Source organism: Carcharodon carcharias, chromosome 1, assembly GCF_017639515.1.
Source record: "Carcharodon carcharias isolate sCarCar2 chromosome 1, sCarCar2.pri, whole genome shotgun sequence".
NCBI classification, from domain to species: Eukaryota; Metazoa; Chordata; class Chondrichthyes; order Lamniformes; family Lamnidae; genus Carcharodon; species Carcharodon carcharias.
In genome coordinates this window covers 105,347,345-105,365,081 of record NC_054467.1, presented here as the reverse complement: position 1 = coordinate 105,365,081, position 17,737 = coordinate 105,347,345, and the positions used below count along the sequence as shown (strand labels likewise).

General features: G+C 40.6%; 1 protein-coding gene across 1 annotated transcript in view; it reads left to right on the top strand.

Annotated features, from left to right (window-relative positions):
• The window catches only part of LOC121282549 (coiled-coil domain-containing protein 158-like), a 187,254-nt gene that overhangs the window by 107,089 nt on the left and 62,428 nt on the right, over positions 1-17,737 (top strand). The window contains exons 13-17 of the mRNA XM_041196290.1: positions 923-1,438; positions 6,548-6,737; positions 12,954-13,106; positions 14,388-14,500; positions 17,467-17,625. Coding sequence (XP_041052224.1) covers positions 923-1,438; positions 6,548-6,737; positions 12,954-13,106; positions 14,388-14,500; positions 17,467-17,625 — 1,131 coding nt within the window. The remainder of the gene's footprint in view (positions 1-922; positions 1,439-6,547; positions 6,738-12,953; positions 13,107-14,387; positions 14,501-17,466; positions 17,626-17,737) is intronic.

Sequence of the window (17,737 nt, the reverse complement as noted above, 5' to 3'; positions counted from 1 at the left end):
TCATTGCCTGGACTTTGTGTAGCATGAATCTGTTTGTAGGCACATCAACTCAAGTTTGAATGTTGTCCAAGTCTTGTCTGTGGGCATGGTCTGCTTCATCATCTCATGAATTATGAATGGAACTGAACTCTGTGCAATCATCAGTGAATATCCCCATTTCTGACCTTATAACAGAGGGAAGATCATTGATGAAATAGCTGAAGATGGTTGGCTCAAGGCCATTTAAGCTTGTTTCATGTATTTTAGGTAGAATTTCATATGACAAAACTAATCTGTCACAAAGGGCTTAGCCGAGAAATTGAATTTGCAGCAGTCACTTATGTAATCTCTTGCCTGAAGATTGTATTGTTCTTGCTTTAAGTAACAAGTCCTCTATCATACATGCCATAGGTTCAAATTTTACATATTCTGTTATGGGGCCTTGAAGTGCTTCTTTGTTCCTTCTAAATATGGAAGATTATAAAGTTTTTCTTTATTGTTTCCACAGGTTTTTATGGTATAAGACTAAGTTTGGAAAACATTTCCTCTAACCACAAGACATTCTTTAAGTGTGGGGTTGGCAGTGTAAATCTCAAAGCAGAAACATTGCAGGGAATAGAACATGCAAAGGACCAATTTTCTGAATGCAGATCAGGACAGACTTTTGAATATCACTTCCAGTGGCCAGAGAGAAAAAAAAAAGTCTCTTCCACACTGAACAGTTTTACTCCACTGTACCACTTATGTTGGAAAAGACTGAGAATGTATTGGTAATGAATAGTGCCAGAACATTTGCTTCAAAATTTATAAGAGCTTTCTTGATGCATTGAGACATTAGGAAAAAGACCATGGCCCATACTATAAGGTTGAAATCAATAGAATTCTTTTAGAATAAAAATGCTTTTAGATTGTTTCACCTTTTCTTTTCCTTGTTCAACCAAAGGCAGCATTAGAGGAGCAAAGAACTGAAGACCAAGAAAAAAGCAAGACCTTAGTCAAACAATATGAGATCTGTAAGGAACAGCTTTATAAAACTGGACAGGAGATGAATCAGAAGAACCAGCAACTTGACAAAACAGAAACAACCATTTGTCAATTGAAAGAATCAATAAAAGAAAAGGAAAGATGTTTGGAAAATGAAGCCAAAGAAAAAAGTAAATTGCAACATGAAATTGAAGATAAGTGCCAAAAAATTCATAGGATGAAAATAGCAGAAGAGACCATTTGCGATCAGTTTGAAGAAGCTGTTACCCACTTAAAGAAAATGCAGAGTGATAATGATTCAGTGAAAATGGAGTTGAATGAGAAAAACAAGATGCTTACTAATCTACGACAAGAAATGGAAAGCATTTCTGAAATGACATCGCAACAGAGTTGTGCAACTGAGGCACTGCAGCTTGAAAGAAAACAACTTCAGACTGAAGTAGATTGCCAAAACCAGAAGATTCAAGAGTTAAAGGTCAGATAAGAAATAATATATAGTCAGAAACAGGCCATTCGGATCAACTTCTTTATGTATCACATAAGTCTTGTCCCACCTCTCTTTAACCTTATCAGCATGATTTTCTATTTCTTTCTCCCTGGTGTTTGTGTGTGTATATATATATATATATATTATCCTCTTAAATACATTAATACTATTCGCCTCAACTTTTCCATGTACCGAGTTCCATATTCTAATCACACCCCGTGTAAAGAAGATGCTCCTGACTTTCCAATTAGATCTATCAGTGACTATCTTTTACGTTTACGTCTCCTAGTTTTGGACCCTCTACAACTGAAAATACTTTCTCTATGTTGATCTTAAACCCTTTCATAATTATCTAGCATCTATCAGCTCACCCTTCAGTCTTGGCTTTTCTAGATAAAAGACCCCCATCACGTTCAGTTTGTCTCGATAGGTATAACCACCCTGTAAATCTTTTTTACATCTTCTTCAGCATCTCTATATTCTTTCTATAGTCCAGAGACAAGAAACGTGCACAACACTCCAAGTGTGGTCTAACCAAAGTTCTATATATGTTTAACATAACTTCTTATCTCTCTGGAAATGAACCCCAGTGCTTTTTGTTTTTTTAAAAAGGTCTCATTAAAGCAAAATAGACCTCATAGTCTCCCAACCTGGAGAGCCCCATTCTACCTCCTTCCCAAAATCCACAAACAGGACTGTCCCGGTAGACTTATTGTGTCAGCCTGTTCCTGCCCCACGGAACTCATTTCTTCCCATCTTGACTCCGTTCTCTCTCCTCTTGTCCAGTCTCTTCCCACCTACATCCATGATTCCTCCGAAGCTCTATGTAATATCAACAGTTTCCAGTTCCCTGGCCCTAACCGCCTCCTCTTCACCATGGACGTTCAATCCCTCCACACCTCCATCCCCCACCAGGATGGTCTAAGGGCTCTCCGCTTCTCCCTTGAACAGAGGCCCTAAAATTCCCATCCACCACTGCTGTCTTCCGCCTGGCTGAACTTGTTCTCTCACTGATCAATTTTTCCTTAAACTTGTCTCACCTTCCTCCAAATATAAGACGTGGCTACAAGTACCCACTTGGGCCCCAGTTATGCCTGTCTTTTTATAGGGTAGGTGGAACATTCCTTGTTCCAGTCCTACTCAGGCCCTCTCCCACAACTCTTTTTCAGTACATCGATCATTGTTTCGGTGCCACTTCATGCTCTCGTCTGGACCTGGAAAAATTTATCAATTTTGCTTCCAATTTCCACCTCTCTATCATCTTCACATGGTCCATCTCTGACACTTCCTTTCCCTTCCTTGACCTCTCTGTCTCCATTTATGGTGATAGACTGTCCACCAATATTCATTACAATCCCACCAACTCCCACAGCTACCTTGACTGCAGCTCCTCACACTCTGCTTCCTGTAAGGACACCATCCCATTCTCTCAGTCCCTTCGCCTCCGTTGCATCTGTTCTGATGATGCCACTTTCCAAAACAGTTCTTCTGACATGTCTTCCTTTTTCCTTAACTGAGGATCCCCCCCCACAACTGTGGTTGATAGGGCCTTCAACGTGTCCAATTCACCTTTTGCGCCTCTGCCCTCGCACCTTCGTCTCCTTCCCAAAATCATGACAAGGTCCCCCTTGTCCTCACTTTTCACCTCACCAGCCTCCGCATTCAAAGGATCATCCTCTGGCACTTCCGCCAACTCCAGCATGATGCCACCACCAAACACACCCTCCCCGCGTCCCCCTGTCAGCAACCCTTAGAAACTGTTCCCTCCGTGACACCCTGGTCCTCTCCTCCATCACTGCCAACACCTCAGCCCTTCCCACGGCACCTTGCCATGCAATCGCAGAAGGTGCAACACCTGCCCCTTTACCTCCTCCTTCCTTACCATCCAAGGGCCCAAACACTCCTTACAGGTGAAGCAGCACTTCACTTGCACTTCCCTCAATTTAATTTACTGCATTCGCTGCTCCCAGTGCAGTCCCCTCTGCATTGGGGAAATCAAACGCAGACGGGGTGACCGCCTTTGGTCTTTCTGCAAGCATGACCTAGACCTTCCTGTTGCTTGCCATTTCAACACACCACCCTGCTCTCATACCCACATGTCCGTCCTTGGCCTGTTGCAATGTTCCAGTGAAGCTCAACGCAAACTAGAGGAACAGCACCTCATCTTCTGATTAGGCACTTTACAACCTTCCGGACTTAACATTGAGTTCAACAACTTCAGACCGTGAACCCTCTCCTCTATCCTCACCCTTTTTTTAATCCCCTTTTTCTACATTCATTTTTACTTTTTATCCACTCATTTTTATTTTTATTTATTTTTGTTTTTATTCATTGTTTTATCCCTTTTTTTATTCCCCCCATCCCATTTTCTGTCATTTTTCCCCCATCACCACCCCCTCCCCCCCATCCCATCCCCAGTTTAAGAATAAGAGGTCTCCTTTTTAAGATTGAGATGAGGAGAAATTTTTTCTCCAGAGGGTTGTTAGTCTGTGGAATTCCCTTCCCCAGAAAGCAGTGGAGGCTGGGTCATTGAATTTATTCGAGGCTGAGTTAGATAGATTTCCGATAGACAAGGGAGTCATTGGTTATGGGGTCAAACAGGAAATTGGAGTTGAGACTGCAGTCAAATCAGCCATGATCTTATTGAATGGCGGAGCAGGTTTGAAGGGCTAACTGGCCTACTCCTGTTCTTAAGACCTAATCTGACTGCTCCCATTTTTACAGATATCCTAATTAACAGAGCTACCTCATCACCTTTTCCTAGCTTTCTGTCTTTCGAAATGTCAAATACCCTTCAAGATTCAGGTCCCAGCCTTGGCCACCTTGCAACCATGTCTCTGTAATGACTATCAGGTCATACATATTTATTTCTATCAGTGCTAACAATTCATCCATCTTGTTATGAATGCTGCACACATTTAGATGCAGAGCCTTTAACTGTGTCTTATTACCGTTTCTGCAATCTCTGACCTTTTCTACCGGTGCACTCTTAAGTTTGTATGCTCTGTCCCTTCCTATCACACTCTGGTTATCATTACCCAAATCTTTATCTTGCTGTATTACCTTATTGCTTCCATTTGATTTGTGACATCCCCTCTCACATGATCTCTTTGACCCCACTATTTAGTTTAAAGCCCTCTATACCACCCTAGTTAAAGGACCTGCCAGTCTTTTCCAATAATTCACCCACTACCAAGGTTAGGCTGGCCTGACTCCCTTTTTAAATAATGATAGAATGTTAGCGGTCCTTTGCAATGGTGCCTATAGCCAGAGAGGAATGGAAAATGGTCAGATCCTCTGCTACTTCCTCTGTTGCTTCACTTGGCAGACTGGAAAACATTTCATCCAGGCCTGGGAATTCGTCCACTTACAAAGATGCTAACTGCTTAGTATTTCTTCCCCTTCTATGTTTATCCCATCCAATATTTCACACTCCCCCTTATTAACTACAATGTCCACAACATTGTCCTCTTTGTGAAGCAACGCAAAATATTCATTAAGAACTATGCTTGTGTCCTCCACCTCCACACAAGTTAACTTATAGGTTAGTGAGCATTTTGCACTCATGAGACTCCTGTACTATCCGCCTGGTCCTCCTTAGCTGCCAGACATTCTGCCTGCAGAAACCTGCTATCCAGTCAGCCTTCTGGATACAGCACTGTGATGTCAGGAGCTGCTCAATAAGCAAAACCTAGGGGAGAATTTTCAGCTCGGTGAGCAGGGATGGGACCCGCCCGCCGAGGCATAAAATGACATGGGGTGATGTTGGGCTTGCTTGCCGATATTACCGTGCATCATTTAGATTTTCAGTTTGGCAGGCTCACAGCCGAGTTGGCTGCGCGCGCGCCAAACTGTCAAAAGCCTGTTGGCGGGCAGGCGAAGAGCCCAGGCAGCCTTCACATTTTTCATGAAACCTAATCCACTGGTGGGATGAGATTTCATTAATGTCTTTGAAATCTTGGAAAAATTTTTAATAAAATTAATACACATATCCTAGCTCACATGACAGTTTCACATGAGGGGACATGGTCTAAAGATTTTTTTTTCCTTTATTAAACTTTAGAAACTTTAAACTAATCTCCCTGAGTCACCTTTGTGCCTCAGAGAGATTTCTGCACTCTTTCGTGTGCATGCGCAAAAGACCGCACTCCTGACTCAGGGAACCCCCCCTCCACCTGCACAAGGAGCGCACAGCGCTGCTGGGCATGCGTCACACCCATGTAATTGGCCCACCCATGTAAAATGGTGGCGCGGACCTGATCGGGGGTGCTGATTGCGTCCACGCCCGCCCCCACACAACCACCCCTGACGGGGGAAAACTCTACCCCCAGAGTTTGAGCTCCTCCAGCTGACAATTTTTCCTGCACATGTGGTTGTCTAGGACATGAAAAATGCCCTGTAGTTCTCAGTGGCACAGAGATTTGCATTCAATGGACTGAGGTGCCCTACCGTGCCTCTATTTATTACAGTACGAACAAAATTTCTCAGTTTAACCCACTACCCATGCGTTACTGATTCAGCTTCCTACTCACAATTATTAGCACCTATTCAGACAATCACAACTCATTGACAAATAACTGCCACTGCCAGGCCTTCGCTGTTAAATTTGGCCATCCTGCAGTTTCCTTTAGAGCTTTTGAAGTTTCAAATTAAATTCAAAAAGTTAAACTAAAAAGTTAAACTAAATTTTATTTAGACTGTACACACCCACTACTCGCCTAACAAAGGCTCCCATTTGTACCAAACTTTTGCACTCTGTTTCTGCTGCACTCTGTTCTGAGACAACTCTGTGCTGACCATTGCAATTGTAAAATATCAGTGAAACATATGTATGATTGTTGCTATTGTTACGATAGTTTGTGTGACTGGGTGAAATAAATCTGCATTTGAGTCAGCTGCAGGAACTTTGCTTTATTTAGCATAAATTTGTTCCTAAACAAAGGTTGGTAAAAATAGCAAGTTACTAGAAGTATGACATAAACATACTGTTTCTGCAATAGTGAACAACAGGTGGAGGCATGTTCATACATGTACACCCATATAGGTTGTTATTTTGTATTAATCCAATTTGTTATTAATAACTGTGTTTTCTGTTAGACTGAATTGGAACACAAAGATGCACAAATGCAAGAGCTAAAGGCACACCTCTCTGAGTTGGAAAAGGAGAAAATTAAGCTGGTAAATTCTGCAACTGAACAAATGTCTGAATTGAGAGACTTGTTACAGGAAAAGGATGTACTTTCAACGGAATTAAATCTCGTCCAGAACCAAATGGGTGATCTGAAAGGTATGAGGACAGTCTGCCAACAAGGCAAATTCAAGGCTTTTGGATCTTGATTGAGCCTCTCATGTTTTCCCAGCATTGTCTTAAATTCTTCTTCCACCCTCCCGAAGTAAACAAAACTCCATGTTCATCTAAATATGAGTTTGATATCTTTATGATTGCAAGGCAATTGATGATATCTGAGGCCTCATCAATATCTCATTGAAAAGTAGTGTTGTTGGTGAATTATTTGACAATGTTAACCAATGCTGTAAATGGAACATTTTTTTAAAAATTTGTTCATTCTTGGGCTGTGGGCATTGCTGGCTAGGCCAATATTTATTGCCCATCCCTAATTGCCTTTGAAAAGGTGGTGGCGAGCTGCCTTCTTGAACTTCTGCAGTCCGTGTTGTGTAGGACATTCACAGTGCTGTTAGGAAGGGAATTCCAGGATTTTGACCTAGCGACGGCGATATAATTCAAAGTCAGGGATGTTTCCTCTTGTGGGAGAATGTAGAACTAGGGATCACTGTTTAAAAATAAAGGGTTACCCATTTAAGATAGAGATGAGAAAAAATTTTTTGTCTCGGAGGGTAATGAGTCTTTGGAACTTCCTTCCTGTAAAGTCAGTGGAAGCAGAGTCTTTGAATGTTTTCAAGGCAGAGATAGACAGATTCTTAATAAACAATGAGGTGAAAGGTTATCGGGGATAACAGGGAGGTTACAGTCAGATCAGCCATGATCTTATTGAATGGCAGAGCAGGCCTGAAGGGCTGGGTGGCCTATTCCTGCTCCTAACTTGTATGTTCATATGTGTGTGGCTTGGAGGGGAGTTTTAAGGGGGTGGCATTCCCATGCATCCATGTAATTGCATACTGTGTTAACTGCTGTGTATTTGTTAAAGTAAGGACCATGCTGGAGAATTAGTAATCTGGATTTTATCATATTATTTAAAGTGATAGAACCATCTCCTTAAGTATCTTCACATTGTGTAACATAAGTAAGATAAAAGTTTTGAAAGGTTAAGTGGCAGGGGTGATTTGTGTTCTCCAAATGTTGCTGTGGTAGATATGAGAGTTGATTTGAGCATCTCGAGCAAACCTATTAATATGAACTGTATCCTGCAGTATTCACTCAGTCTTAAGGTTATTGAGCCTGAGCAGGAGTTATCGCTCCCCAGATGGAAGGGGAAAGGTTTCTGGAATGCACATTTCAAGAAGTAGTTACTTTACAGTTCAAGTGATAGAGTAGAAGGATTGGTGATTGTACAATGAGGTGGAAAGAGACCCTGTATTGACAAGTAAGTTTTCAATAATGAACAGATGTTTCAAGGATGATGACTCAGGAAGGGCAACAGTGAGCTGCATAGAATCCTCGTTTGCCCAAAGAAGGAGAGTTGAATGCAAGATTGCACCTGCAACCAGTCGTGAGGACACTAGACACTCAATTCTATGACAGTGAGCCCTGAATGCTGTGCTATCTCCCAGATGCCAGGGTAAAGGACATTAGAAAGCAGGTGTAGAAGTTGGTGAATCATCTGTAAACCATGGTTCATACCAACATAAACAACATTGGCAAGGACAGGATTCAGGATTGGCAACAAAAAAAATGCTTCAGGAGTTGGAAAGTAAGAAGCAGAATATTACAGGTAATTTCAGGTTTACTACTAATGCTACATGATAGTCAGATTAGAGAGGTGAATGCGTGGCTACAGAAATGGTGAATGAGGTAAAAATTCACAATCCTGGGCTGCTTGGACCAGGAGTGAGATGGATAGACAGGACATATGAAATAGGAACATGAGTGGACTATTCAGCCCCTCAAGCATGTTCTGCCCTTCAATATGATATGGCTGATCATTAGGCTTAACTCCACTTTCCCACCTGCTCCCCATATTCTTTGATTACCTGAAAGACCAAAGATCTGTCAACCTTAGCCTTAAGTACATCCAGTGATGGACCATCCATACCTTCTGGGGTAGAGAATTACAAAGATTCACAACCTTTTGAGCGAAGAAATTTCTCATCGTCCAAAATGATTGGTCCTTCATCCTGAGACTGTGCCTCTGTTCTAGATTCTCCAGCCAGGGGAAATAGCCTCTCAGTGTCTACCGTTTCAGAATCTTGGACATTTCTGGAAGATTACCTTTTATTTTTCTGAACTCCAAAGTATAGGCCCAATTCACTCAGCCTCTCCTCATAGGACAGCCCTCTCATCCCAGAAATCAATCACGTAAAACTTCATTGCACCGTCTCCAATGCAAGTATATCCTTCCTTAAATATGGAGGCCAAGAAGGCATAAAGTACTCCACATGTGGTTTTACCAAAGCCCTTGCGGCAAGTCTTTCTTACTTTTGTACCCCAATCCCCTTGCAATAAAGACCAAAATGCCATTTACCTTCCTAATTGTTTGCTGAATTTGCATGCTAATTTTCTGTGTTCCATGCAGGAGTACACCCAAGTCCCTCTGAATATCAACATTTACACATTTCGCACCTTTTAAAAAATATTCTGCTTTTCTATTCTTGCTACCAAAGTGGCTAGCTCATACTTCCTCACATTATACTCCCTCTGTCACCTTGTTGCCCACTCACTTAACCTGTCTATATCTCTTTGCAACCTCTTTGTGTCCCTTTCACAACCCAGATTCTCACCTAGCTTTGTATCATCAGTGAACTTAAATACATTACTCTCTGTCTCTCCATCTAAGTAATTGCAAACAACTGAGGACCTGCACTGATCTTTGTGGCACCCTACCAATTACAGCCTGCCAACCTGAGAATGCCTCATTTATCCAGACTCTTTGCTTCCTGCCCATTAACCAATTCTCTATCTCTGCTAATATATTACTCACAACTCCAAGAGCCCTTATCTTGTGTATTAACCTTTGTGTGTCACTGTTATAATGTGGCAGATGACGTGTGCCAGGTGGACCAAATCCACAACGAAACTTGGCCACGCTGTCACAACAGTTTTGCAATTTGTATTTATTATGAGAAGATGTGTGCACTGAATTCAGAAGTAGAGTCCACTAAGACCTTTAGAGATTTAAGAAATTAAATTAAAATACTTATTAACAAAAGAAAAAATTTCAAGCACACACATAAGACTGCAATTACTTAATACTATAACAAATCCTAAAATTCCTAAATAACCTGACTCCCAACTGCACAGCCCATTTAGGCAACAGTCCAAAATGGATTTTAAATGTAAAAAGCAAGGCAGCAAGTTACCACAGTACCCATTTGATATTGGAATTCCCAAAGGCTTTTCTCGAATTTTAGTTACCAGGCACAGCAGACTTTTGCAAAAATGGCTGGAGGCTTCTTCAAGGCTGTTTCACACACTCTTGTTAGATCTTACATGCCCCCACCCCTCCAACATAGCCTTTCATTCCACATTATATATGTTTCTGTCTCTTTAATCTGTGAATTCCATTGTTCCAAATGTCTTTGGAAATGTACTTTTCCCATAATATAAAAACTTCCATGTTGCCAATATTGTCAGTAATCTTTGGGAAAAATAAACACACTGCTTGGCCTTGCTTATCTGGCTAGTTGTAAACATTCTAACATCCCTTTGAAATCCAAACAACTCCTTCACTTATCTAAACCAGCTTATCTACACCTTACATGCTAAAACAGCATCCACGTTTACTCATTAGCAATTCAAATACATTTCTACACCTAACTTCTAACTTATCCAATAAAAGCTTGAAATAGGGAAAATGTTTGTGACTAGAAAGAACTTTTATTGCTGTGGGTGGGGGTCTATTTTCTCATCTGCTGCAGCAGAAAAGATTGTATTTCTTAACTTGGTTCTGGCAAATGAAGCAGACCAAATAGTCAATCTAAAAGTAAGAAAATGTTTGGGAAACAATGACCATGATATAGTTAGGATTAGTACAAGAAAAGGACTGGAAAAAAGCAAAGAATAATGAGATAATAAGGGACCTTTTTCCAGATTAGATGGAAGGAGAAATTTGCAAATAAACCAATGATTAGGAATGGGAAATATTTAAACAGGAGTTAGAAAAGATACAAATCAAGTATATTCTAGTATTCCATCAATGAATAGGGATACAAGAGCAAATTTGAATCTAAAAAAAAGCATTTAATGCTCACAAGATAATTAATAAAAATTGAAGCCAGGGCAATAAAGAAAAAAGGGAACAGAAAATGGAGGTAATAAAGGCTGAGAGGGAGTAAGAGTGAACATTCTAAAATGTATGGAGCAGAATTTTGCCCTTGGTGGGCAGGCTGGGCGGGGGTGGGTTGGGGCGATCGGGAAGCCAACTGCCACCCGCGATTGGGACCGGACTGCAATTTCACGCTGTTGGGCCAATTAAGGCCCGCATCAAACGCAAGCAGCAGCGCTCAGTGCTGCCTGTGCTGGGGGGGTGGTGGGGAGGGGGGAGGAGGATGAGCAGGCCAAGCATGAACTTCACGCATGCGTGAGAGTGGGCATTTGAAAGTCTCACTGAGGCACAAAGTTGCCTCAGGGAGATGAAGTGTTTTTAAAAAAGAAAATAAAGAAAATAAAAATGCAATAAAACATGTCCCCTCATGTGACTCTGTCACATGAGCAGGGACATATTATTAATTATATTTTTAAATTTTTATTTTTATTGTCTTTTGGAAACCCTATCCCGCCCGTGGATGAGGTTTCCAAAAAAAAATGTAAAGGCCGCTTGGCCTTTTCGCCTGCCTGCCAACCATTAGGTTGGACGGGCAGTGAAAAATTTAAGTTAATTGATTATTTAATGGCCTTAACAGGCTTTTAATTGTCGCCGGTTGCGCTGCCGACTGCGGCGCATGCCTGCCAACTGAACTATCGTGTGACTGTGCGTTGATGTCAGCATGCTCGGCCGACGTCAACATGCGTCATTTCATGCTCGAGTGGGTCAGGCTCACGCCCGCCTGCTGAGCACAAATCTCTGTCCATGATGTTTTCCATAGGGATATTTGTAGTAATAGGTAGAATTAGGGCCACTAAGTAGGCAAACTTGTAGAGAATGATGGGATAGGGGAGATACTAAATAAATAAGTTGCCTCAATTTTCAAGAGTAAACTAGATCTTGAAGTTATACAGTACCAGAGGAAAAACAGAACAGTGAGTGGAGGTTATTATTTAATGAAATGGACAAATTACTAGCACCCATTGGTTTCTAAACAAGAAGCCTGGGGTGAACCAAGGAAGAAATAGCAAGGCCTCCTACAATTTTTCATAATTTTCCTGCAGCAAAAAACATTTTACTAGAGGTCTATAAGGTGAAAAATATGACAGCTCTCTTCACGCATGCTAGGAAATTTTAGTCCTGTTTGTTTTGCTTTGGTTGGTTGATAAACCCAAGGAGCCTGTAATACTGAATGAAATTGTGGGGAGAATTCCCACTGTCGGGTGGCCGGTCGGGAGTGAGCGCGAGTGGGTGCGGAGCCGATTGCTGCCTGCGATTGGTTACGTGCCGCCATTTTACGTGGGTGGGCCAATTAAGGCCCGTCCAGCTTGACATGTGCTGGGTAGCGCTCAACGTTCCTGTGGGAGCAGGGTGAGGAGAGAGTCGGGGGGCCAGCACTCTTTCGCGCATGTGTGCAAAAGAGCGCAGAAATCTCCCTGAGGCACGGAGATTAATTTCATAATAAAACATTGAAAGAAATAAAAAATAAAATTATTCAGCCATGTCCCCTCATGTGACAGTGTCACATGAGCTGGGACATGTTTATGAATTTTCATGGAAATTTTTATTGAATTAATAAAACCTTCATGAAACCTCACCCCGCCTGTGGATGGGGTTTCATGAAAAATGCGAAGGCCGCCTGGGCTCTTTGCCTGCCGCCAACCTTAAGGTTGGACGGACAGTCCTGACAATTACTTTAAATAGTTTATTAATGGCCTTAACAGGCCTTTGACAGTTTGGCAAGTGTGCAGCCGACTCCGATGCCTACCCGCCAAACTAAAGGTCGGAATGACGCACGGTAACATCATGCCCGAAGTCACCATGTGTCATTTTACCCACACGCCAATCTAAAGATTCTGCCCTATGAAGCACTTGAAAAAACCTAGTGATGGGAAATACATCTTAAAGAAGCAGATGGTCTGTTACTGTGCTGCAATGCTTTGATTTTGTGCTTTGTTGTATAAATGTGAAATATATCAAATAAGGACTGTTGAATACTTAAAAGTTCAAATGTTATTTGTTTATTTGAGTTTATGATTTAGCTCTTTATTGGTTGATTATAGAGGAGTACAATAATTTGCAGAGGAGCTACACTTGCAAAATGGAAGAATACGATTGGGCTATAAACAAACTTAAAGCTCAGCTGAAATCAACCCAAAATGATCTTGAACAAACCAGAGAAGCAATGAAAGTACTCGAAGGAGCTGATACCCATGGTACCAATCTTTAGTCCATATTTGCTAGACTATTGTATATATAATAATAAAAACAGAAAATTCTGGAAAAACTCAGCAGGTCTGACAGCATCTGTGGAGAGAGTTAATGTTTTGAGTCTGTATGACCCTTCTTCAGAGCTGTGAAGAAGCTCAGAAGAAGTCATACAAACTCAAAATGTTAACTCTGTTTCTCTCTCCATGGATGCTATCAGACCTGCTGAGTTTTTCCAGCGTTTTCTGTCTTTATTTCAGATTTCCAGAACCCGCAGTATTTTGCTGTTATATTATTGTATGTACAAGCTACTTTGTTGTTCCATGCTTTTTTCCTGAAAATGTCATTTACTTGTATAGTGGATGCACTGTGGTGATTTGCCAAAAAAAAATGATTCAAATATTTGGGCCTTTGGTAACTGTTAAATAATATGTACATTCAAGTAATCTCCCTATGGACATGCCATTAACCAAACAAGAAGCATTACTTTTATCATCCTGAAAATGCTGAACCTTTTTAATGTTTTATCTTCCAGTGAAACCACTAAAATTTGTAGTACTGTAACTGGAAGAGATCTGGTAATTCTCTGACCACATTCCAGCATGTGTTCAATATCCCTTTATACTTTAATACTCTTGCAATATCCCACAATACAGTGATGTAATTGCAATCCTTTTATGTCTTCCTGAGAAGAGAAAACTCAATGGGAACTGTAAATTACAGAAAATGCTGGAATTAATGATGGTCACTGTGTCTCTAGAAGATTTCAGATGAAGGGTATCCTATTTTTCCCTTTCAGACACTGGCTGACATGGTCTGCATTTCTGGTATTTTCTGATTTAATTACACAATTCTAAATTTGCAATTTATGGCCCTGAATTCACATGGGGAGAGAATGTTGGGTTTTTGTAATCCCCTGCCATAATTTTGGTGGAAGGTTGCTGTAACTTTCGGAGAATTGACTGGAAAGGGTCATCTATGCTATTTCTAAGAAAGCTCCGACAGTCTTACACTGAAGGTATGGCAGGAAATTGGGATAATCCCTTTAAAAATTCAGGGCCTGATATATTTTGAATAGTTGAACTCTCCTGTACTTTGAAGAATCTGAAGAAAAGTTATCTACTGGATATCAGCAAAAATTGTTGGTACTCATCTAATCCTCAGTCATAGAATGCCCCAAATTTGTCTGTTTGCTATAAGGATTTGTCACACATAGTTGTACCCTTCCTGCTTTGCTATCAATGTAATGCCCTAATTTAATTTGAAAAGTTAATTTGTGTGCCCTATAGCAATGAAAGTTGCCATGGGAATGCAAAAGCAGATCACTGCCAAGCGTGGACAGATAGATGCACTACAAAGCAAGATCCAGTACCTGGAAGAAGCTTTAGAGAACTCTGAGAGGGTATGCAGTAATTCATTAATCTTAAAATCTTATTCAAAGCTTTGATTAAAAACAAGTTGTTGTTCTTCACTTGATCACCCTCTACTTAATAATGATACCTCATCATCAAATGGAGGCTTGTTGCAGGAGGCGACTCATTCCAAGACACGCATTTCCTTTAATGCTTTTACCTAGTGGAGTCATCCTAATCAGGTGTTGCTTCCTAACATTTCCTTGCTTAAGACTTTGTTCTAAGCCACACTTTAGTTTCTCTACTATCAAATACTGATATTTCATAATGGTTTTTCTTGTGCACACAGAACAAAAACCTTCTGTATCCCTTCAACTTACTCTTATAAGTAATGTAGTTATTATAATCATCTGTTGAAGTTTAGTAACAGTTTTTCTAAATTTTACAAATCTGTGACAAGTTTGATTGTTTGTAGTCACCAATACTTCCATTCCTAGCTTGTTTTTATTATTATTATTTAAAATGGTTCCAGCTTCAAGCAGGCGATCTCTGGCAGATTCATCTTCCATTCCGGTTGATGCCAAATTCTGAATTTCAGACTCGCATTGAACGTTATTGTCCTTTTGGATAACTGACACACATGTTTTGCTGCTGATGTCTTAGGATCTCCAAAGCTCCAAGCTTCAACCTATCGTAGACCTCCACAATGATCATTTCAATACCTCCAGCACTGCTGCATCATTGAATGGTTGAGGCTGGCCAAGAAATGTAATACCTTATCTAACTGGGGGGGTGGGGGGGTGGGGGTGGAGAGGAGTTGGGGGGTGGGGGTGTAGTAGTGATGGGGGGGAGATGGGATGATGGGGGGAACACCTTACCTGACAATGCCTTTCCTAACATTCAGGGAAATTACTTTCAGATGGGAGTGGGATAAGTGGAAGGAAGCAAAGACACCGATCTGTTTACGAAACTACATTTTGAGCTAAAACCCAGTGCAGAGCTCGACTTTGTGAACTTGCCAGAGCTGACAAGGGCAGCCAAAGAAATTCATCAACCCACAAGTGAGAAATCCAAATGTGCATTTGGACCTACAGCTCTGAGGGGTTTTTTTCCGACAATTGACATATTTCGCTATTTGTAACCTTCATCTTGTCCTTCACTCCAGTGCATGTTTGAAACATTCCTGAGGAGGGAGGATCCAGAGGATACCATTTTCAGAAGCTGTGAAAGCACAACACATCATTCGTACACCCCCTCTCTTTTCTGTTCTTTATCTTCTTAGCTCCACCACCCACTCACATTGCTTACAGACAACTCCTTCTTCCTGCTTTGCACCATTGTATGAAATAGCAATTGTGCTTTTCTTTACATTTCCCTACAACTTATTTCAATTTGAGCATTTGGAGGTGTACAGCATCAGCTTTCCAAAGCCTGACTTTTTATTTTTGCTGTGGACCAAATAAAGTGTCTATATGATGTAAACTCACCGCATGCTTTAATTGTTATCTGATAGAGCTTATTGGTGAAATGTTTCGCTCCTACCCCACAGAATTTTTTTTATAGCTGCATACCCAGGGTGAGGGTTTTAAGTTTTCCAGCCAGCTGCTTTTGGCAGAAGGTCAAACTTGGTTAAATTTAGCTGACTTCCCTAGCAGCCTTAGAAGGAATGGTTCTGATTCAACTGGGGTTGTTATATTTACAAGTGCTAAATTGAAGATATCCTTTCTATTTTTAATTGCACTTTAATATTTACTATTCTATACTGCAGGTTTATAATTGCATTCTATAATAAAAATATTCAGCATTTTGGATGGCCTTAAATGCCTTGAGAGAGGTTAATTAACTACAATGATTATACTGTGCACAATGAGAAACTTGGCAAGCCATTAATATTTTAAGCACTGAAAAGCTACCTCAGCTCTTAAATTATGTGAAACGTTTCTTATCGTTTGTGAAAACATCCACAAAACACATTCAATTATTTAATTCATATTTTCTGGAACAAGAAAATATCAATCTGTCAAAATTATTTTTGTTCATAATAAAGCCCAGGCGCCTGATTCATTAATATTGTCCAATTTCAGGTTTTGCATAAATAAAAAATGCACAAAAATTTACTTATTTACCAGTGTGTGAAATGAAATTGTGGTAGGTTGAAATAGTTCAGTGAATAATTGCCAATGACCTGCCTTCAGGCAGAGAATTCAGGAAGAAGCCTTCTCTTGCAACAAGTTTAGGCCTCAGCTGAGGTGTGTCCAATTCTGGGAGCTACTTTCAGGAAGGATGTCACAGTCTTCGAGAATTTGCAAAGGAGATTTACCATAATGATACCAGGGATGAGGTACCGGTTTTGCAAGGACATCAGAAAAACTAGAGTTGTTCTCCTTGGTACAAAGAAGCTGAAGGAAGGTTTATTGGAAGTATTCAAAATTATGAAGGATTTTGATGAAGTAACAAGAATGGGTATTCAACTTGAGCAGCTTTGCCTGAGAGTCCTGTGACACTCCAGTTCTCCAATTTGCCTTATTTTTGGCAAAACAAATTTGAACAATGCAGATAAATAGCTCCCCTTGAAGAAATGGTGAAACACCAAAGAAGCTTGTTTAATTCCAATTAGGAAAACCACAGTGTCTGTCTGCCCATTTAAACTGCTGAAGGTGTTTAAATGCATCAAATTTCCCACTCATAAGTGGGCAAATGCCCTAAATAACACGCATTTTTATGCCAGGAAGTCATCTATATTTCTGATTAGGATAATCCTAGAACTGTATAAGTCATTTCACTGCAGTTTAGATGGTGCTCTTCCTATTTACATCCCATGAATCTCATGTTTTTTATTTTGGCTTTTCTGGTTTTAGAAACCTTGATGCTGTCTCTGAATAATTGGGCTAGGATTTGGAAAGGAGTATTGGCTTTGAAACAATGTGTATGATTGCATTTCCCCTCTTCTTCAACCTCTTTTGTCCCCCATTAACATTGACAGGTTTAGTTGTTTAACCTGTTTTACATTTTGTAGGAGAAATGTTACCTAAAAGAAGAGAAGGTTCGCCTAACTAAGGAACTTGCCTGTATAGTATCAGAACGAAACAAAATTGCTGGAGAGCTTGATACCCTGAAGTCCCAAGAAAAAAGCTTGAAGGAGAAACTGATTAGATTGGAGTCCGCACTAGAGAAGGTAGCTGTACCAATTTTAATTTTTCTTTGATTTATTTGGGGCATCTGTTGTATTCATCATATAGATAATTTCAGTGCTGGGGACTGTGGCTCTTTTTTCAAAAAATAAACTT